General features: G+C 39.2%; 3 protein-coding genes across 3 annotated transcripts; 1 reads left to right on the top strand and 2 right to left on the bottom strand.

The window, feature by feature from the left end:
- Positions 1 to 3221: 3221 nt before the first annotated feature.
- LOC140921266 (uncharacterized) lies at positions 3222 to 5009 on the bottom strand. Its single transcript, XM_073371251.1, has one exon. The coding sequence runs from the start codon at positions 4950 to 4952 to the stop codon at positions 3396 to 3398; it is 1557 nt and encodes a 518-aa protein (XP_073227352.1). The 5' UTR covers positions 4953 to 5009; the 3' UTR covers positions 3222 to 3395.
- Positions 5010 to 6130: 1121 nt separating this feature from the next.
- Positions 6131 to 9404, bottom strand: LOC140921267 (E3 ubiquitin-protein ligase DZIP3-like). Its single transcript, XM_073371253.1, has 2 exons — positions 9310 to 9404; positions 6131 to 6979 (listed from the first exon to the last, which is right to left on the bottom strand). Exons 1-2 carry the CDS (start codon positions 9319 to 9321, stop codon positions 6146 to 6148), a joined length of 846 nt encoding a protein of 281 aa, XP_073227354.1. The 5' UTR covers positions 9322 to 9404; the 3' UTR covers positions 6131 to 6145.
- A 392-nt stretch (positions 9405 to 9796) lies between these two features.
- LOC140921839 (uncharacterized) lies at positions 9797 to 13995 on the top strand. Its single transcript, XM_073371839.1, has 3 exons — positions 9797 to 9921; positions 10225 to 10597; positions 12596 to 13995. The coding sequence occupies exons 2-3, from the start codon at positions 10234 to 10236 to the stop codon at positions 13993 to 13995; spliced, it is 1764 nt and encodes a 587-aa protein (XP_073227940.1). The 5' UTR covers positions 9797 to 9921; positions 10225 to 10233.
- The last annotated feature ends 2544 nt before the right edge of the window (positions 13996 to 16539 follow it).

The raw sequence follows: 16539 nt of genomic DNA on the forward strand, positions 1-16539 counted from the left end.
TCATGAAAAAGGGTCGTACAACACACCTTCTGACCGATCTGGGAGAACGGCAAATGACATTGGCCAGTTTCAAGACTGCTATTCAGTGATAAGGGGTCGTAGAGAGGGACAGTGCATTAAAACTGTTTCTGAGGAGAAGCTGCGTTTTCTCCGTGTGATGCAAAAGCGGCTTTAAGAAAATGCAACGGGGATTTCTTCACTTATTATGATTCCCCTCATAAAGAATAAAGCCCGACATTGTTTCCCCCAGAATTTCAAGTGCCTCGATTAAAAACGCCTCAATTTTTGATATAAGAAGTTGTTCAATTATAGGAACACTGTACAGTCGAACATCAACTCGCGGGCACCCGCTAAAAGTGGACATCTCGTTATTTCTTGTTCTATGAGAAAGCCCTCATAATATCTCAAATCTAACCTACCCAATACAGACACCCCATAATGTAGACAGCGGGTATTTTTTCTTGCCCAATCAGTAGATTTTCATGGAAAGTTAACCCAGCTAATACTGACACTAGTTCTATCAACTCCGTAATGGAATAGGCTTTACTATTGTGAAGGTTTTACTAAAAAAATGTTTAGATGCCGTCTTGATGCCGAGGACAACCTGTTGTTAAGAGTGCAAACTAAACAAGAAATATTATAAACCAAGACGTCAATTACTTACCTATTTGGCAACAAACGTAACCTGCCATCAGGCCTTCCTTCTTCCTTGTATCTTTGGGAGGTGAGAGGTTTCCTTGCCTTTGGCAGTCCGCCGAATTTCGCCCTTCCCCGAAAAATATATAAGAACGCCTGATTGCAGGTTGCATCAAATAAACGACATCTACCGAGTACTCCTTCAAGTAGTACCATAAGTATAGCTAATGTGTGTAATAAGTGACTGTACTCTTTGCGTGTTCAATTAGTCCCCGGGTAATGGCTACTTGTAAACTAGATACGTTAACATTGTTGATACTTGAGTCATGTGCTCGAATATTTTTTCAACAAAATATGTATTTTTGACTTCATTAACAGGGCCCTGTTAATACGAGCTCCCCTCTTCCATTAATGGGGACCGTCCATGGTCCCCTCAGTATCCGTATTGACGGGGCTCGACTGTTATTGATACTTTTAGATATTTTCTCACCGATCTTGATGAATTGTTTGTGTAAAAAAGTAGACTTTCCCATTAAAGTCATTTGTGTTTTGTGTATAACTTCTGGGTGTTAACTAAAAAAGTCACTTCTCATGTTTGAAAAAAACGTTTGTTTTTCTGACTGACACCTTGCACAAGGATGTCAATGCATTCGAAAACACCAATATTTTTTGGGAGTGTATGTCGCTTCAGGGGTAGCGGGGTTGAGGTATCCTCTGCAAACAGGACAAGTAAAGCGGCTCCTTGCCTCCCCTATCCTACGGAACACCCGTGGGTAGGGTGGAGTACCCGGTCTGCCCCCTATCAGGGTTACATGAAGTCATGGCAGCGGGTGTTGAACATTTTTGAAGCAGACACCTGATGCTATAACTCACAGTGTTGGCTCTCAAAACTGGCGCCAGGTATAGGATTCCCCTACTTTGCAGAACATCAGCTGAAGCCCCTATCTTATAAAGATACCGCCTAGGGAAGAAAGACCCGGGACCTACTTCCTGAAACAATTTCATCCCAACAATCCGAGACCAAACAGTGGAAATAAGAGAAGAAAGGCAATAGACCTCTTTAGCTTGTATGTTTTGTTTTCCCAATACAGGTCATGTGATAGTACTCTGGGGAACCATTTCTTTCAAATTTCGTCTTATTTACGTGCATATCTACGCATAATTTATGAAAAGACTATGAGTCAAGTGCCTCTGGGACCTCTTTTGGGAAAACAATACATACAAGCTAAAGAGGTCTATTGGGGATAAGCAGTTAGAGTAGTAGTATGTCTTTTCACAGTTTTTACCGTACTGATCAACAATTCCCTGCAATAATTAATCCTCCACGTGGGTCTTCATACAGTTGTGGACCCTACTTAACATAAAGCATTAGACTGTTTTTCTTTCAGTTTACAAACCTGGCAGTGTTTCATGCTTATTTTGGTACATTTGGCGAACATTTAGCGAAAAGCCCAATTTGAAGCCAACTGTTTGCTTTCTTTAAAATCTGCAAGACTGAAGCCGATTGAAGTGCTATAAGAAAGTAAGCAAATCAGTAACTTTATTTAATGTCGATAAAGTGGGGAGTGGTCGCACAGTCTCTTTTAGCCAGGGACTCGTGTAAAAAAATACTCGACCGCGCTGAAACTTACGTATTCTATTTCGTATTTCTAGTCACAAATATAAAAAATGATGATGTGTTAATTAAGTTACTCACTGTTTCCAGGCCTCATTTTTCCATTTCTTATGCAAATTATATCGAAAAGAGAAAGTGAAAAATGAAGCCTACCTAAACCGATCGAGGCTCTATTATCTCCATGGACCGAAATTTGCCACACCAAATACTAAGGTTGTATACAACCCTGTTCCTACTTCTTGAATCAGCTTACAGAGTTGAATGGCCTAACGCTTACTAAAAGAGCTGAACCGAGTTTCTGACTTCAAGGTATAATACAAGAATTAATAATTATATCAAAGCCAAATCCTGCAGTAGGTTTATATTACAAGAATTATTCTAAGAAAACTCCATCCGATCAGAAGTGCTGTAATCCACAGGAGATTAGGTACATCTCAGCTTCCAATATTAGACCCACCCTCCTCAGTTACATGATTTACGTGATTTCTCTCCTGTCCTCCCACCCCTTATGGGCTCCCCCCGAGCTTCGCGAGGTTCTACGATACGCCTATTTCTAGTATTAAAAATATGTATATATAACATTGTTAATATATTAGGCCACATAGGCAGTAAAGCGTTTCAGTGGAAGACGATCCAGTCACTCGAAACTTATGAATTCAAATGTCGAACTTCTCTTACTTGTATTTAACTTTTAGGAACGATTTCAGTCAAAACTCTACATTTAGCAAGCTTCCTACAGTGGGACCTTAATGTAACGGACCTCTGTATAACGCAGTCTCCGGGATAACGAGTGATATTCTGTAATTCTGTTTAGTAATAGAAAAATAAATGAAAAAGAACCTCGATATTACGAAACCTTGGTGTTGCGAACATGTTTTGCTTGTCCCTTGGCCCTTTGTTATATCGAAGTTCTGGTATATTTTAAAAGTGCCACATCCCCCCCCCCCGGAGTTAAAATTGTCCATAAATTGATATCATAATAAGAACTCCTATTAAACGGCCAACCTTCCTCGAGAGCCGCGCCGATTAATAGAGAGGTTCGACTAGAAGTTTGGTCTAATTGTGATGTCACACGTTTGAACTGGGTTTGGTTGTGTATCTGTGGTTCTCAATTCTCTGATATAATCAAGTTTGTATAATGTTACTAAAACTTGAATCTTGAGTACCAAGCATCAGAATCATCATCATCGAGGGATACGTTTTTCAGTGTTTTCCTTGCCTCTTCGCTGATGTCTGAAACTTGCCGGGACAGCCTTCGAACCAGCTTCTCGCTTTCATCTTCATCCTTTGTTTTGGAGAGGAGCTGAGCATGACGTTTTGCCACTTCGTAGTATTTGACACGTTGGGCCCACCCAGGACTGGCAGCTCTTTTCTCAGACTCAATAAGTAGTTCAATGTACTCTTCTTCAGTGAGTAGTTTAGGCTTAAGAGCGATTTCATTCAAACGACGAACACTTTTCTGAGCTTGTCTTATTTTGTTGAGAACTCCTACATGAACATTTTCTAGAGATTCCGCCAACGAAATCAGCATCTGTTTTGCTGTGGCCTTTTCGTGAACCGCCTTTAGGTATTTCTCTTTGAGAGATTCTAATGTTCCTGTCTCTGTAGACACTTCATACTTGATCAAGTATGGAAAGTTCCTGTGATCAGACCAAATGCAACCAAGAGGACAAATTCTGCATTTGCCTTCCTCTCCCATGACACTGCAGTTAATCTTTTTCCTTTCATCAGCAATTTTACAATTCTTATGACAAGTGCTCTGACATTTAATACATGTGGTGGTGTGTTGTCCTGTTCCTTCTAGGCTGACATGAACTGGTTTAGTAACAGTGACTTTAAAGGTGAAATCCTTATTTGCTTCAATTTCTAGTTCGTGTGCTTGCAACACAAGTTCCTCCTGTCTCATCTCTTCCATTTTGTCCAGTCCCAACTTGATCTGATCTTTAAGACTTTCAAGTGAAACGTACAGTTGTTCTCGTTCCTTCAGTACTTTCTTAGTGAGTTGAAGGCTGACGCATTCAGATTTAGGGAATTCCAAGAAGAATTTGTCGAGAGAACTCGTATTCATTTCCCAGAACTTTTTGTCATAGCTTATTCCTTCTTGAGCAACGTTCGACGCAAAAAGAGCAGAGTTGTTGAACTTGAAAAGTTTTTCATTCTGGCTTGGGATTTCGATTTCCTTGATGACGTCTAAAACAGGAGGACTTTGACTACCTGCAAAGGTAATCATCGTGAAGATATTTTGAGGAACATCACAGCCAAATATTGACAGGATTGAATCGAATATGTACTTCTGCGTTGGAGTAAGGCGTGCTTGTGAAGCATCAATGACAAAGCCAATTCCATCGAGATGGTCGATTCCTTCTGGTAGAGGGATAGTAAAGAACTTCTTTATTTGCTCAGTGATCTCTTTGTCTCTTCTTAATCCGTCTGTTCCACCAAATCCGGGAGAGTCAATTACTGTGAACGTGTAAGGAACTGGGGACTCATCAGTAGGGTAAAATGTGTAAGCAGTGAGGTAACTCGTTGGTTCATCGTCTGTAATTAGCTTGAAACGGAAGTCATCGTCCCATTTGACGTCCTTAAGGTGGTTGGCCATGGCATTGATCAGAGTGCTTTTCCCAGCCCCAGTCGCACCGACCATCAGTAACACCTTTTCTGGAGACTGGCTTATTTCACCAATAGATTTTCTGGAGAGCATTGATTTTGACAATGACAGCTCCTCTTTTATTGGAAGTATACGGATATAAGGAGGTCCATCCTCATCTTTTGAAACGTCTTCTGAGCCTTGGTCTTGCGCTGGTAGGTTTTCTCTATTATAACTATCAAAAGCATCCCCGGCTGGCGGGGTCTTGTTTGCATTCGGGAAACAATGCTGATCCTCCTGCTCTCCATTTTCAGTGTTATTGTCTTTGCATTTGGTTGTGACAGTCGTCGTGGCTTGTAAAAAAAACAGAATGTATATTAATATTAGCAATCAAGAGGATTTAAATCCTTAGTATAAAAAGAAATTATTAGCAATCGCTGTCCTGGGTTTGAAAAGCAAAACAGTGATCGCTAAATAAACAGTATCTAACAGTTAAGATATTTACTAGAAGTACTAGTAGTTTAGATTATATACTACTCAGTGGAAATGGAAGGTTCGTACTCATTTCATACAAATTTGTAACCTATGATGTAAGCAATTACTCAATCTAGTTTTGGATGTTTTGTTAGACGAATGTGCAAAAAAAGCTCCTTGTCTTATTTCTTTTATGACTTATCTTGTCTTATCTCGAAGCCATATTATATGAACGGACAGCGATTTGATGCAATATACGTTACCAAGAAAAATCGGTTTCTAAAATCTGAAGAAATGCCCTGCGGGTGGTGGTACTTATCCTGACCTTCCACCTTACAGGCAGCGTTAGTTTGGATGGACAAGATGTTGTGGAGATAGACGAGTGCCGTTAATTGTTTGAGACACAGTCTGAGAGGAGGGACGACTTAGCAGTAACGTCAAAACTAGAATTGAAGAGCCAGAGTGCATTTGTTTGGCTAAAGATGATCTTCAGCCCCCAAAACATCAACAAATTTAAAAAATGCACATTCGGGGAAAGAAATGAGGAGGTATGACAACCTTGCAGAGTTGTGGTGCGGCAACAGCTAAAAGAGACTCTAATACGAAAGAGATAGTCAACAGGTAACTATTATTTAACCAAGCTTTGTTTCCTCAACTCTAAACTCTTGGAATATAATTGAGACCCGTTTCGTTTAAGCTTAGCTTGTGCATAAGCTTACCATTCAATTAAAAACAACAAGTCAGGGTGAGAAAACATTTTGTGCATCACTAATCAGCAGAGTTTGGCTGGGAAACTGATTGATTGACTCTCTGCCGTGGAAAATTTTATAACATTACCAACACTCACCATCGGTAGCTGTTGAGTTAGAGCTGACCATTGCCTGCTGCATTTTCCGCAACTGATCTTTGATATCTTCTTGCACCGTTTCCACAAATGTCTGAAAATGTTCTCGTAATTTGAGTTCTGTTGTTTCCACTTTGCGTCCTAATGCCGTTTCCAAATGAGCCATTCCTTCTTGAGTTGCTTTCTTAAGCTCTCCTAGGGCCTTCTTCACCTCTATGTCATTTTCATACCACCTCTTCAATTCATCAACATTTATTTCATCTTTTTGTGTAAGGGGATCTTTTAAAAACTTATCGATGGCGTTTTGCCACTCCTTTTGCTTTTCGTGGCCAAAGTGTCCCGCAATTCTAACGAGAACTTCACTAATCTCTTGCCAAAGAGATGGGAACTCTTCGTCTGGAATCTCCATCATCTGGCTTACATGCCCATAAACGGAATTTCGTAAAAGCCTTATTCTCACTAAATCCGCTGCTAACGTGTGGTCTGTGTTTGACGGTGGCGTGTCCCATCCCGCTGAGGGGGGAGTAATGCTGCATATTGTTCTCAGCAATCTAGTAAGCAGCGTGACATCAAAATCTGTCGATTTCCCATACACTCCTGGGGAGGGGTAAAGATAGTCCCACTGTGGCTTAGTCAATCTTGCTCCCTTCAGAAGTGTCTTTGTTGCAGGAGCACTCAATATTTTAGCAAGTTGGCTTGGTGGACAATGAGCGTCAAATATCTCCCTCAGAAGGCTGGTACCTCCACTTATCAAAAGTCGTGCAACACGATAAAAATTTCCTTTTCCAGACGTTGAACTGAGCACTTCTGCTGGGTCCATAACCTGTGGGCGATCAAAGAAAAATGTGATCTAATATATTCTTATAGAAGCAAATGAAAATGGAGTTTTTACTACTCCTTTTGTGCTTATTTAAAATGTCAGTATAGTGATATTCACTGATATTCAAATATATTCCAATTCTTTATCATTCGCATTGTTAGTTGCCTTACCAGACCACATCCACTAGAGCCTCACCTGAAACAGTTTTTGTAATTTCCGCCGATGCAATATTACAATATAAAGATATATGACTGAAAATTGCAAGAAACCGAAAGAAATCACGAGGCATAATTATGCAGCGTGGCGCCTGTCTGTACTGAATTAAGAAAGGGAAACTCTCAACACCAAAGTTTAATTGAAAGACCTGATGGCAAGATATGCAAAGTAACAATAAGGTAATAAGGATGAAAAAAAAAAAGAAATAAAAAGAGAAAACATACACAAAAAAGGGAGAATGGAAGGAAAGAAAGAAATTAAGTAAGACTATGTTTTTTCAATTTGTTCTCATAAACGTTGCAACACTTATTAACCTTGGAATGTCTGGGCTGAAGCAACAAAAATGCAATAGCCTTGTGTTGGCTCTGCATTTAGTAACAAACATTTGGAGCAAATATGCTGGAAGACATTACGTCTAACTCAAATTAAGGTCACCCATTTCACGCCATTAGGTAACAGATCTTAATTTCTCTCTACAGATCGTTGTTGGCGATCAGTGCTGTCAACAAAATCCTTCAGATTTTGGTCAGGGAGTGATGGTACCGATTAGTATATTTTTCTTATTACTGTAAGCCTTAACTCAATAAATAATTGCTAATTCAACATGCACTAAGAGCACGATCATGACGTTGTGTTGTTACAGTTGTTGGATATGGCTATTGACGGAAATAATTCTTATTTAGATTCTAAGCAACCTGATAACTCTTGCAGTTGACCGTCTCGACAATATCATAAAAGTGAACCTAACAGCTCAGCATTTCAATCCTTTAACTTGCTAAACATCAATCAAGAATCTTTGGTGCTATTGTCTGGTGTTGAACTTAGATATATTTTAGGTGGGTATGTGCCACACTGTCTCCAAAATTGGACCCAGTTTAGAACAAAATTAAAATAAAGAGCTTTCGTGCATTCAAAATATTACACCCCTTTCTAGAAAACGTAGCATGATTACGCTCTAAACTCACGTCCTCATAGAGGGCGTCGCATATACGTTAGGTAGCTTGCAGGAGCGCCCTAATGTCTCATGGACAGCAAAACATTTCTCAAAATGTAATTCGGGACTGAGCTAGGTTCACCATCTGAACTTCAGCCGGCTTTACACTTTATTATAAAGACTTTCATCATTCCGTTCATTTTGATTTGTTGTTCCATTCAGCACCGTACCTGAGACGGGTTGCTTTGATCGACTTTATTCGGCTGCAACTTATGTCATGCATAAGCCGGTCAAACTGAGTATCCGACTGTATTTTTGTTTTCTGTTTTTATTACATCCACTTTGAAATCACTGGTTATCCGTGCAATCTGATTGGCTCTCAGCAGTGTGATTTATTCCTAAATCGCACCATTTTTTGCTCTAAATCGCATCTGTTCCAAATCGCGTCATTCATGTTCTAAATCGCATCATTTCTGTTTTAAATCGCACCATTTTTGTTCTATATCGCATCATTTCTGTTTCGAATACAAAATGAGATGTAAAAGCCTTTTTGTTTCGGCTTTTTAAGAAACCGGCTACTCGATCAATAAAATATTAGTACTGACTAAATTCTACGATTTCAAAATGGATGTAATAAAGTGGTAATTGAACTTCGTGTCGTGCAATTTTGGTCTGAAATCATACTTGTGATTTCAAATCGAACTCGCGCTGCGCGCTCGTTCGATTTTGAAATCACGCGTATGATTTCAGACCAAATCGCACTCCACTCAGTTCAATTACCATTATTAATCCCCTCTATTACTGACAACAAAGCAACGCAAGGAAAGGATAATTGAATTGAGATCGATATCAGAGATATCAACTGCTTGTCGTTATTTTATCGAGTAAATGACACTCTGTTCCCCTCCGTTGACAAATACACCGTCGAACGAAATCATTCCGAAGAAAATAGGCTAGTATGACCAGAAACCGAGCTCGAAGATGTCATATTATTACCGAGTAGACCCTAGAAATAAACTTTGGCTTTGATCATTATTATCTTTAGTTTACCCAGTATTTCAACATTAAACTTTCTTCATAAAAGTTGCAAAAAACTGATCGTAATGAAAAAAAATAAAATCCCTGAGACAAGAAAACTAGAAGAATCGTTGTAATGCACTTAGAATATGTTGAAATTTCTCACCTTTGTAGACATTCACTTCGGTCGACCGTATCAGCGAAACTCGTTGCTTCGTTAGCCGTGAAGGGTCATGGGATACTAAATGTGGGCTAACAATAGCAGTTTGTTGGGCGGTAAACGTTTCGTTAAAGGAGAGTTTCTTGTCTTTCTTTCGATGTTCTTTTCTAAGAGACATAAAACAGAAAGATTTACTTATTCTAAGTCCATTTTCATGAATAATGAGAAAAGTACAAGCACTGGCCATTTCGATAGAAGTACCTGCATGATTTAGCTAATCAGTAACTGTTGATAAATCATACCTCGCGATATGAAACTACGTGAATGGAGAATGGAGTTGGAGCGTAAGGTCATTTTGTCGGAAATCCACAAAACAATGAGGTCAGCAGGATTTCGGACTTAGAGTCTATTCTTGGAAACATTACTAGGGCAACTGTCTTTACTTATTTTGAGATCATTGGCTATCGGGCATAGCCTGGCACAGCTCATCATGCAAATATCTGAGGAAGTTTTCGAGTTTTAGGCGGCACAAAGTGCGAAACCCAAAGTATACCTTTCTGCTTTGTTTCGATTGCGCTTAGTCGTCATCTTTATCTTAGCACCGTACTTAGATCAGAGGTAAGAACATTTCTAATCATTTTCGAGAAATCTTTCTTCAATGGGACGCATAATCGTTTGATTATGAAAGATCTGCTGAAAAAGAATAACCAATTGGCACCGTTTTATTCCGCTCTATGAGTCGTGAACTCTGGCGATTTTCAGGAAAAGATATTTCTCTGCTTATCGTTTTACCCTCAGTCTCTGTATGTTAATTGAAATGAAAGTTTATAGGAAGAAGATGTCAACAATTCTGACTCTGGTATGTATTTGATATAGAATTTCAATCAAAAGCTCAGCCATGAACGGCCTGTTTCTCTACAGGTTTGAACCATGTCAAGCACGATTGAAGCGGCGGCTGCTTCTCCCATTAAGACTCATCTTGCTGAACACATGCTGGCCTTGGCAGACAAGCTTCAAGAAGGATCTCCATCAGTTTATAGGCTTAACATGAGGGACGAAATGAAACTCGAAAACAGCATGATTGCAAGGAAAAGTATTGGACAACCTTATCGTAACGGCCATGGAGAAAATGAAAAAGTCTTTCTGGTGGTAGGAGCTACAGGGGCTGGTAAGTCGACACTCATCAATGGAATGGTGAACTACATCTTAGACGTGGAGTGGAAAGACGACTTTCGTTTTAAGATCATAACAGAAGACGATAAACTTTCACAAGCAGATAGCCAGACTAGAGATATAAGGGACCGGTCATTATTTATCACCTGGGGGGGGTCGGAGGATTTGGGGGGGGATCACTTGATTTGTAGGAGAACAGAGGGGGGGATCAGTCGTAACTGAGAGCCCAAAAGGGGGGGATCACTGAAATTTTTGTAAGGATTCAGAGGGGGGACCACTCAAATCTGCTTGAACAATGCCAGTTTGAAAGCATACAACATAAATGTGCCCATTCTGCTGGGAGATGATAGCATTTGTAATCTCAATTTGTTCTAACACAACTTTATTTAAAAAAAGGAAGTCTGTCACACTGGCGAATGTGTGCATTTCAATTTATATCGAGAAAGCTTTGTTTTAACGCTTTTATATTTTTCCTTTTATAACGTGCTCATGACTTAGCTAATATTCATCTTTAAACATGACAGGTGAATTCTAAATTGTGAACTATATAAGCTTCTGATAACTGAAACATTGTAAAAAGCGTGTTTGTTTGTTTTTTCTGTGTTAAATACGTACCGAAATGCTTCAGAAAACAGTAAGGCCGAAATACCCGGTGCGGCATATCTTAGTAAAATAGAGAGTTTTATTGAGGACCACTACGTCCGAGGAGAGCTCTTTTTTGAATTTTGTCGGGATGCCTGCAATAAGCAAAGCGATGCAAGCTCCACACTCTGTTCCTGGTGTACCAACAACAGATGGGTGGGACCAGTAACAGAAAGAATCCCTCAGCCTGTGCCAGACAAGCAAAATCCCGGGCACTTTATGGATGTGTACGAAACGCCGACAACAGGTCGTGCTCCAGACGATTATCAACCGATGAAATGTCTGAATTAAAAGGACTTGTACGAACAAAACGCCATCTCTGCGGGCAATCCAAATACCATCGCTGCTTTCTGTGCAACCTATAGTGTCGAGGAAAAGCATGTCATTGAATACCTAGGCCATCTAAATGATATCAACGTCAGGAAGGATATTAGAACAAGAGAGGCTAAGGAGAAAAAAAGGTTAGAAGAGGAACTAACATACAAGGACTACCAGTGGGGCATACTTATTGAGAATGGCAAAGTTGAAAAGCTGAAGGTGAGACAGCTCGACCTGTACCTTAAGGAACATGGCCTGACCACTGTTGGTATAAAGCTGGACAAGATAAAGGCAATTCGCTACCATTACTATCGAGAGAGAAGTCCAGGCAACGGGAATGAGTTGTCCAGCAGTGAGGAAGAGAGTGAAGAATCAGATACGGAGTTAGATGATGACGAGGATAGCAAAGATGATCTTGTCATTGCTGATCTCGATAAACAGTCAACTGTTCGTATGCCAGTTTTAACTTTTGTACCAGATGACCAAATAGCTGAAGTTACTGTACAAGCAAACACTGGATGAAAAAAAAAAAAGGAAAACAAAAAGAAAACAAACAAAAAAACGAACAAAAAAAATTATAAAAATGTGAGCAAAGCTACAAAGGCTGATCTATTACACTATAGATGAAAATAAAAAAGGAAACAGGAACAGTGGCCGATCCTAGCCCTTCCAGATGACCGAATTGTCGCTAAATATGACCTGCTGATAGGGACTTGGCGGACTGCTATTTGGCACTCTAAAAAAAGTAACTTTGCAGTTTCAAGCACTGATTGCAGTTTCAAGCACTTTGCAGTTTTAAGCAAGATTGCTTGTATGTCAACTGAATTCAGATGTCTGGATCCAGACTAGAAAAAGACACGGATCAAGAGACACTTTTAAAAAAAGACTGCGCGATAACGGCTTTATTTTGCTGTAAGTACATCATAGTTAGAAATACTACCTGTATATGAACGTTTAAAACACTAAATATACACGTCGAAAGGTGAATATGGGTACAAAGACATGGGGGGGGGGGGGGGGGGGATCACGAAAGTTATATATAGTTATGAGGGGGGATCACTTCAATAAAATAACATTTAAAGGGGGGATCGGCTAAATTTCATCGTGTTTAGCCCAAAATCCTCCGACCCCCCCCAGGCGATAAATAATGACCGGTCCCTAACTGCCTACACTTTTCACCCTATGAAAGGCTCACCCATTCAGTACACGTTTACCATAATCGACACTCCTGGCTTTGGTGCAACTGAGGGACTGAAAAGAGATAAGGAGATTACTGAACAAATAAAAGAATTCTTTTCTATTTCCCCACCCAAAGGGATCGATCATCTCGATGGCATTGGCTTTGTTACTCAGGCTTCCCAAGCACGCCTTACTCCAACCCAGGAGTACATATTCGATGCAATCCTTTCTATTTTTGGCAAAGATGTTTCCCAAAACATCTTCATGATGTTCACTTTTTCAGACGCTCAAAAACCTCCTGTTTTGGAAGCAATCAAGAAAGCAAAAATACCTAGCCAGAGCGACAAGCATTTTAAATTCAACAACTCAGCTCTCTTTGCCGAAAATAATACTAAGACTGTAGAAGCCGAAATGAATTTTGATGAGATGTTTTGGAAAATGGGTTTAAGCTCCTTCAGAAAGTTTTTTTTGGAGTTTCCAAAATCGGAAAGTGTGAGCCTTCGTCTGACTAAGGAGGTATTGGAGGAACGAGAGGTGCTTCATATGACACTGGAAGGACTGAATGAACAGATTAAACTGGGACTAGACAAAATTGAAGAGATGCGACAGGAGGAACTTGTGTTGCAAAAACACGAGGAAGACATTGAGGTAAACAAAAATTTCAAGTTTAAAGTGCGAGTCACGAAACCACATTATGTAAATCTTGAAGGAACGGGACAACACACTACCACTTGCGTTCCATGCCATTGCACTTGTCACAAGAAATGTAAAATTGCTGACGATGAGAGGAAAAAGAAATGCTGGGCCATGAATCAGGATGGAAAATGCAGAATCTGTCCACGTAAATGCAATTGGTCAGAGCATAAGAATCTTCCCTACGTGATAGAGTATAAAGTAGTCCTCGAGACAAGAACGTCAGAAAACCTGAAAAAGAAATATCACAAAGCAGTTCAAAACAAGGCCTCAACTAAACAAATGATAACTTCACTGGACCAAGCTCTCCAAGAGGTGCATGTGCAGGTTCTCAACATGATAAAAAAGGCTCAGCAGAGTGTTCGCCGTTTAGATGAAATTGCCCTCAAGCCAAACCCACTCACTGAAGTCCAATACATTGAAGTGCTTATCGAGTCTGAGAAAAGAACCGCAAATCCTGGGTGGAATCAACGTATAAGTTACTATGAAGAGGCCAAACGGCAAGCTGTAATGCTTTCCAAAGTAACGGATGAGAGAGAAAGCGAGAAATTGATAGAACAATTGTCGCAACAGGGTATGGATGTCAGCCGAGCTGAGAAAGAAACAAGAAATGAGCTGGGTAAAATAAAACTGGATGAAGATCATGATCAATCTCAAAAATGGTACTCACGTTTTACGTTCTGGTAATTTTAGCGACAAACATACTTGGTTGTACGTCGTGAACAATCAAACCTAGGCTTGCTATAGCTCAGTAGGATCTTTAATTTGGACGCTAGAAAGTCAAGGAAGGGTTATGATATAATGTTTCCACCATAATGTTTCTAGTACACTCTTTTTTTATATAAGAATGTTGTTTTCCCGGCCGAGGCTGAATATTCTTATTTTTTCTGCCGATTTTAGGCTGAAAATATTCTTGTATTATATTCTTAAATTATAGCTTATGACATTTCCGTTTTAGAATATATTGGGGTATCAAGTATTGTTAGTGCAGGTTTTTAGCGCCTTGTTGGCAAGTTTTGCCGTTCAGAGGATGGAATAAGTTGAAAATATAATTGTGTGCTATTTACAGTTTTTGAACACACAAAATTACATCCTTTTCAAAACCTCAGCCTGGGGTTTATTCTTAAAATATTCTTAAAATTTCGCAAATTTCAGCCTCGATATTCTTATAAAATATATTCTTATAGAAAAAAAAGAGTGTATATTCATAATGATAGTTGCAATAGACCTCAGAGACAAAGAGAGTTTTTAAATTAAATCAGAAAGTTGGTTTACTAACTTAGAACAAACGCCACTGAATAGTTACCAGCACCGTACAAACGACTTTTTTGACGAGATCAAGCAAAACTAACTACGTGAGAACGACTGGAGAACTGACAATTTGACTAACAATAGACAACTGTTTAACTGTGATAATAGACACATCGAAACGCACCAATTACTGATTAATTACGAGTCTTCATAGCCAATAACATCACGGCTTAACTGACAGGTCAACTGACAGACGACCAAATAACAACGCGACGTAATTGACCAATCAGATCAATAACCAGAGTATAATACCATCAACTGACGTGACACAACTCACCGTGACTCTGAAGATGACTACCGCACAGTTTGTCGAAACTTCAGTCACTGTCAACAACAACAGTCCTATTCGGGACGTCCACGTTAAAATGACTCCTGGGTTCAAACCTTTCACAGAGTTTTTAAATGTTATCAAGTTACGTAACACATTCTTTATGCAAAGTTAAATAGGATTTTAAAATATATTAATCGTTCAGTAACCAACTCGGAAGTATTACAAAACTCTTATAGTTCTAAGTACCAAATCGCTCTCAGTGATTTTCATTGCAAAGAAATTTCTTATATTTGAAAGTTCCTGAGGAGATACAATTAAGAGTGTAGACCATGGAAAATCGTGGTCGATTTGTTTTTTACAAAAACATTTATTTCTAGTTTCCTGCGAAGTTTCTCGGAAAATCACTGGTGACATGTTATGTCATTTGGATGGTCTATACTCTCATAGACCACAGCTCTCGACCAATCAGCGCGCGAAGATTCTCTCAGTTATTGTAAAATCTGGTATGTAAAATGCTGTCAGCGCTTGGCAATGTTATGTATAAGTTATCTATAGTAATTGAGGTATTAGGAGATGACTACTATGTAATAATGCTTTTACATGTACACAGAACAGCATAAAAATCTGAAAAAATTACCTGCTTTTAAAGAAGCTGGTCAAAATTAAGCCAAATTCAGCCACTGGGAACTGTACCTCCTAATAAAGCGAAGCCTTAAAAAATAAGCCCGTAAAACACTGTAGCAAGGTGTAAGGAAAACTGTTTAGCCTGGCAGTCTTTGAAACTAAAGAAAAACTTGCAATTGAATGTAAATATAACGCTTAGGAGACATATTTGTTTCTCGTTTTTCGTCGCTAACGTTAAGTTCCACAGCGAGTAATGATGAGAAATGGAGAAATATCCCATATCCGAAATAGACTGGACTGCAGTGACATAGCCCTTCATCACTAAAACATCCTTTTTTTTACTTTTCGAAACAAAACTCACAAAAGAACTGCTTTCTTAATTTTATTCCAGTTACAAAAGAGTCTGAGTTTATTTATTCCCCTTTTAGACAGCTTTTTTTAGACCTTTCTGCTCCCTAGTCTGCAACACGGCCGTTTTTTGTGTCGTCACGCAACGTTCCTTGTGGGGAGGAACGTTGCGTGACGACACTAAAAACGGCTGTGTAGCAGTACCAGCTCTCAGTCTTTGTTTCGTAACAGCAGCATAGGTTGTATGGAAAGGAGAGAGAGAAACAGCGGCCCGTTGTAGCACTCTCATGTATATGTATATGTTATTGTTCAAAATGAAATTCATGTTAAAATTTTTTAAATTAGGTTTTTTTTTTCAATTTCCTTTGTCTCCCAGTCCTAAATATTCATGAATTAGGGCTAGAAGACAAAGAAAAATCGAAAATCAACAACCTAGGTCAAAAAAATTTTAACTCCTGAATTTGACCTGTAAGATATACTGTCGTCATACTGCGACTTCCTTTGATATTAATCAGAAGAAAAACCGGTAATTTATACAAATAACTATTATTAACTGGGCTATATTATAATTCTTATCTATCAACCTAAGAAATCTTTGTCATGTTTTAGGAATCCGAGGAAAAGACGCTGTCACGTCGGAAAATAAACGATACACATCATCAATGACTTGTAATGAC

This window comes from Porites lutea, chromosome 12 (assembly GCF_958299795.1).
Source record: "Porites lutea chromosome 12, jaPorLute2.1, whole genome shotgun sequence".
Lineage (NCBI taxonomy): Eukaryota > Metazoa > Cnidaria > Anthozoa > Scleractinia > Poritidae > Porites > Porites lutea.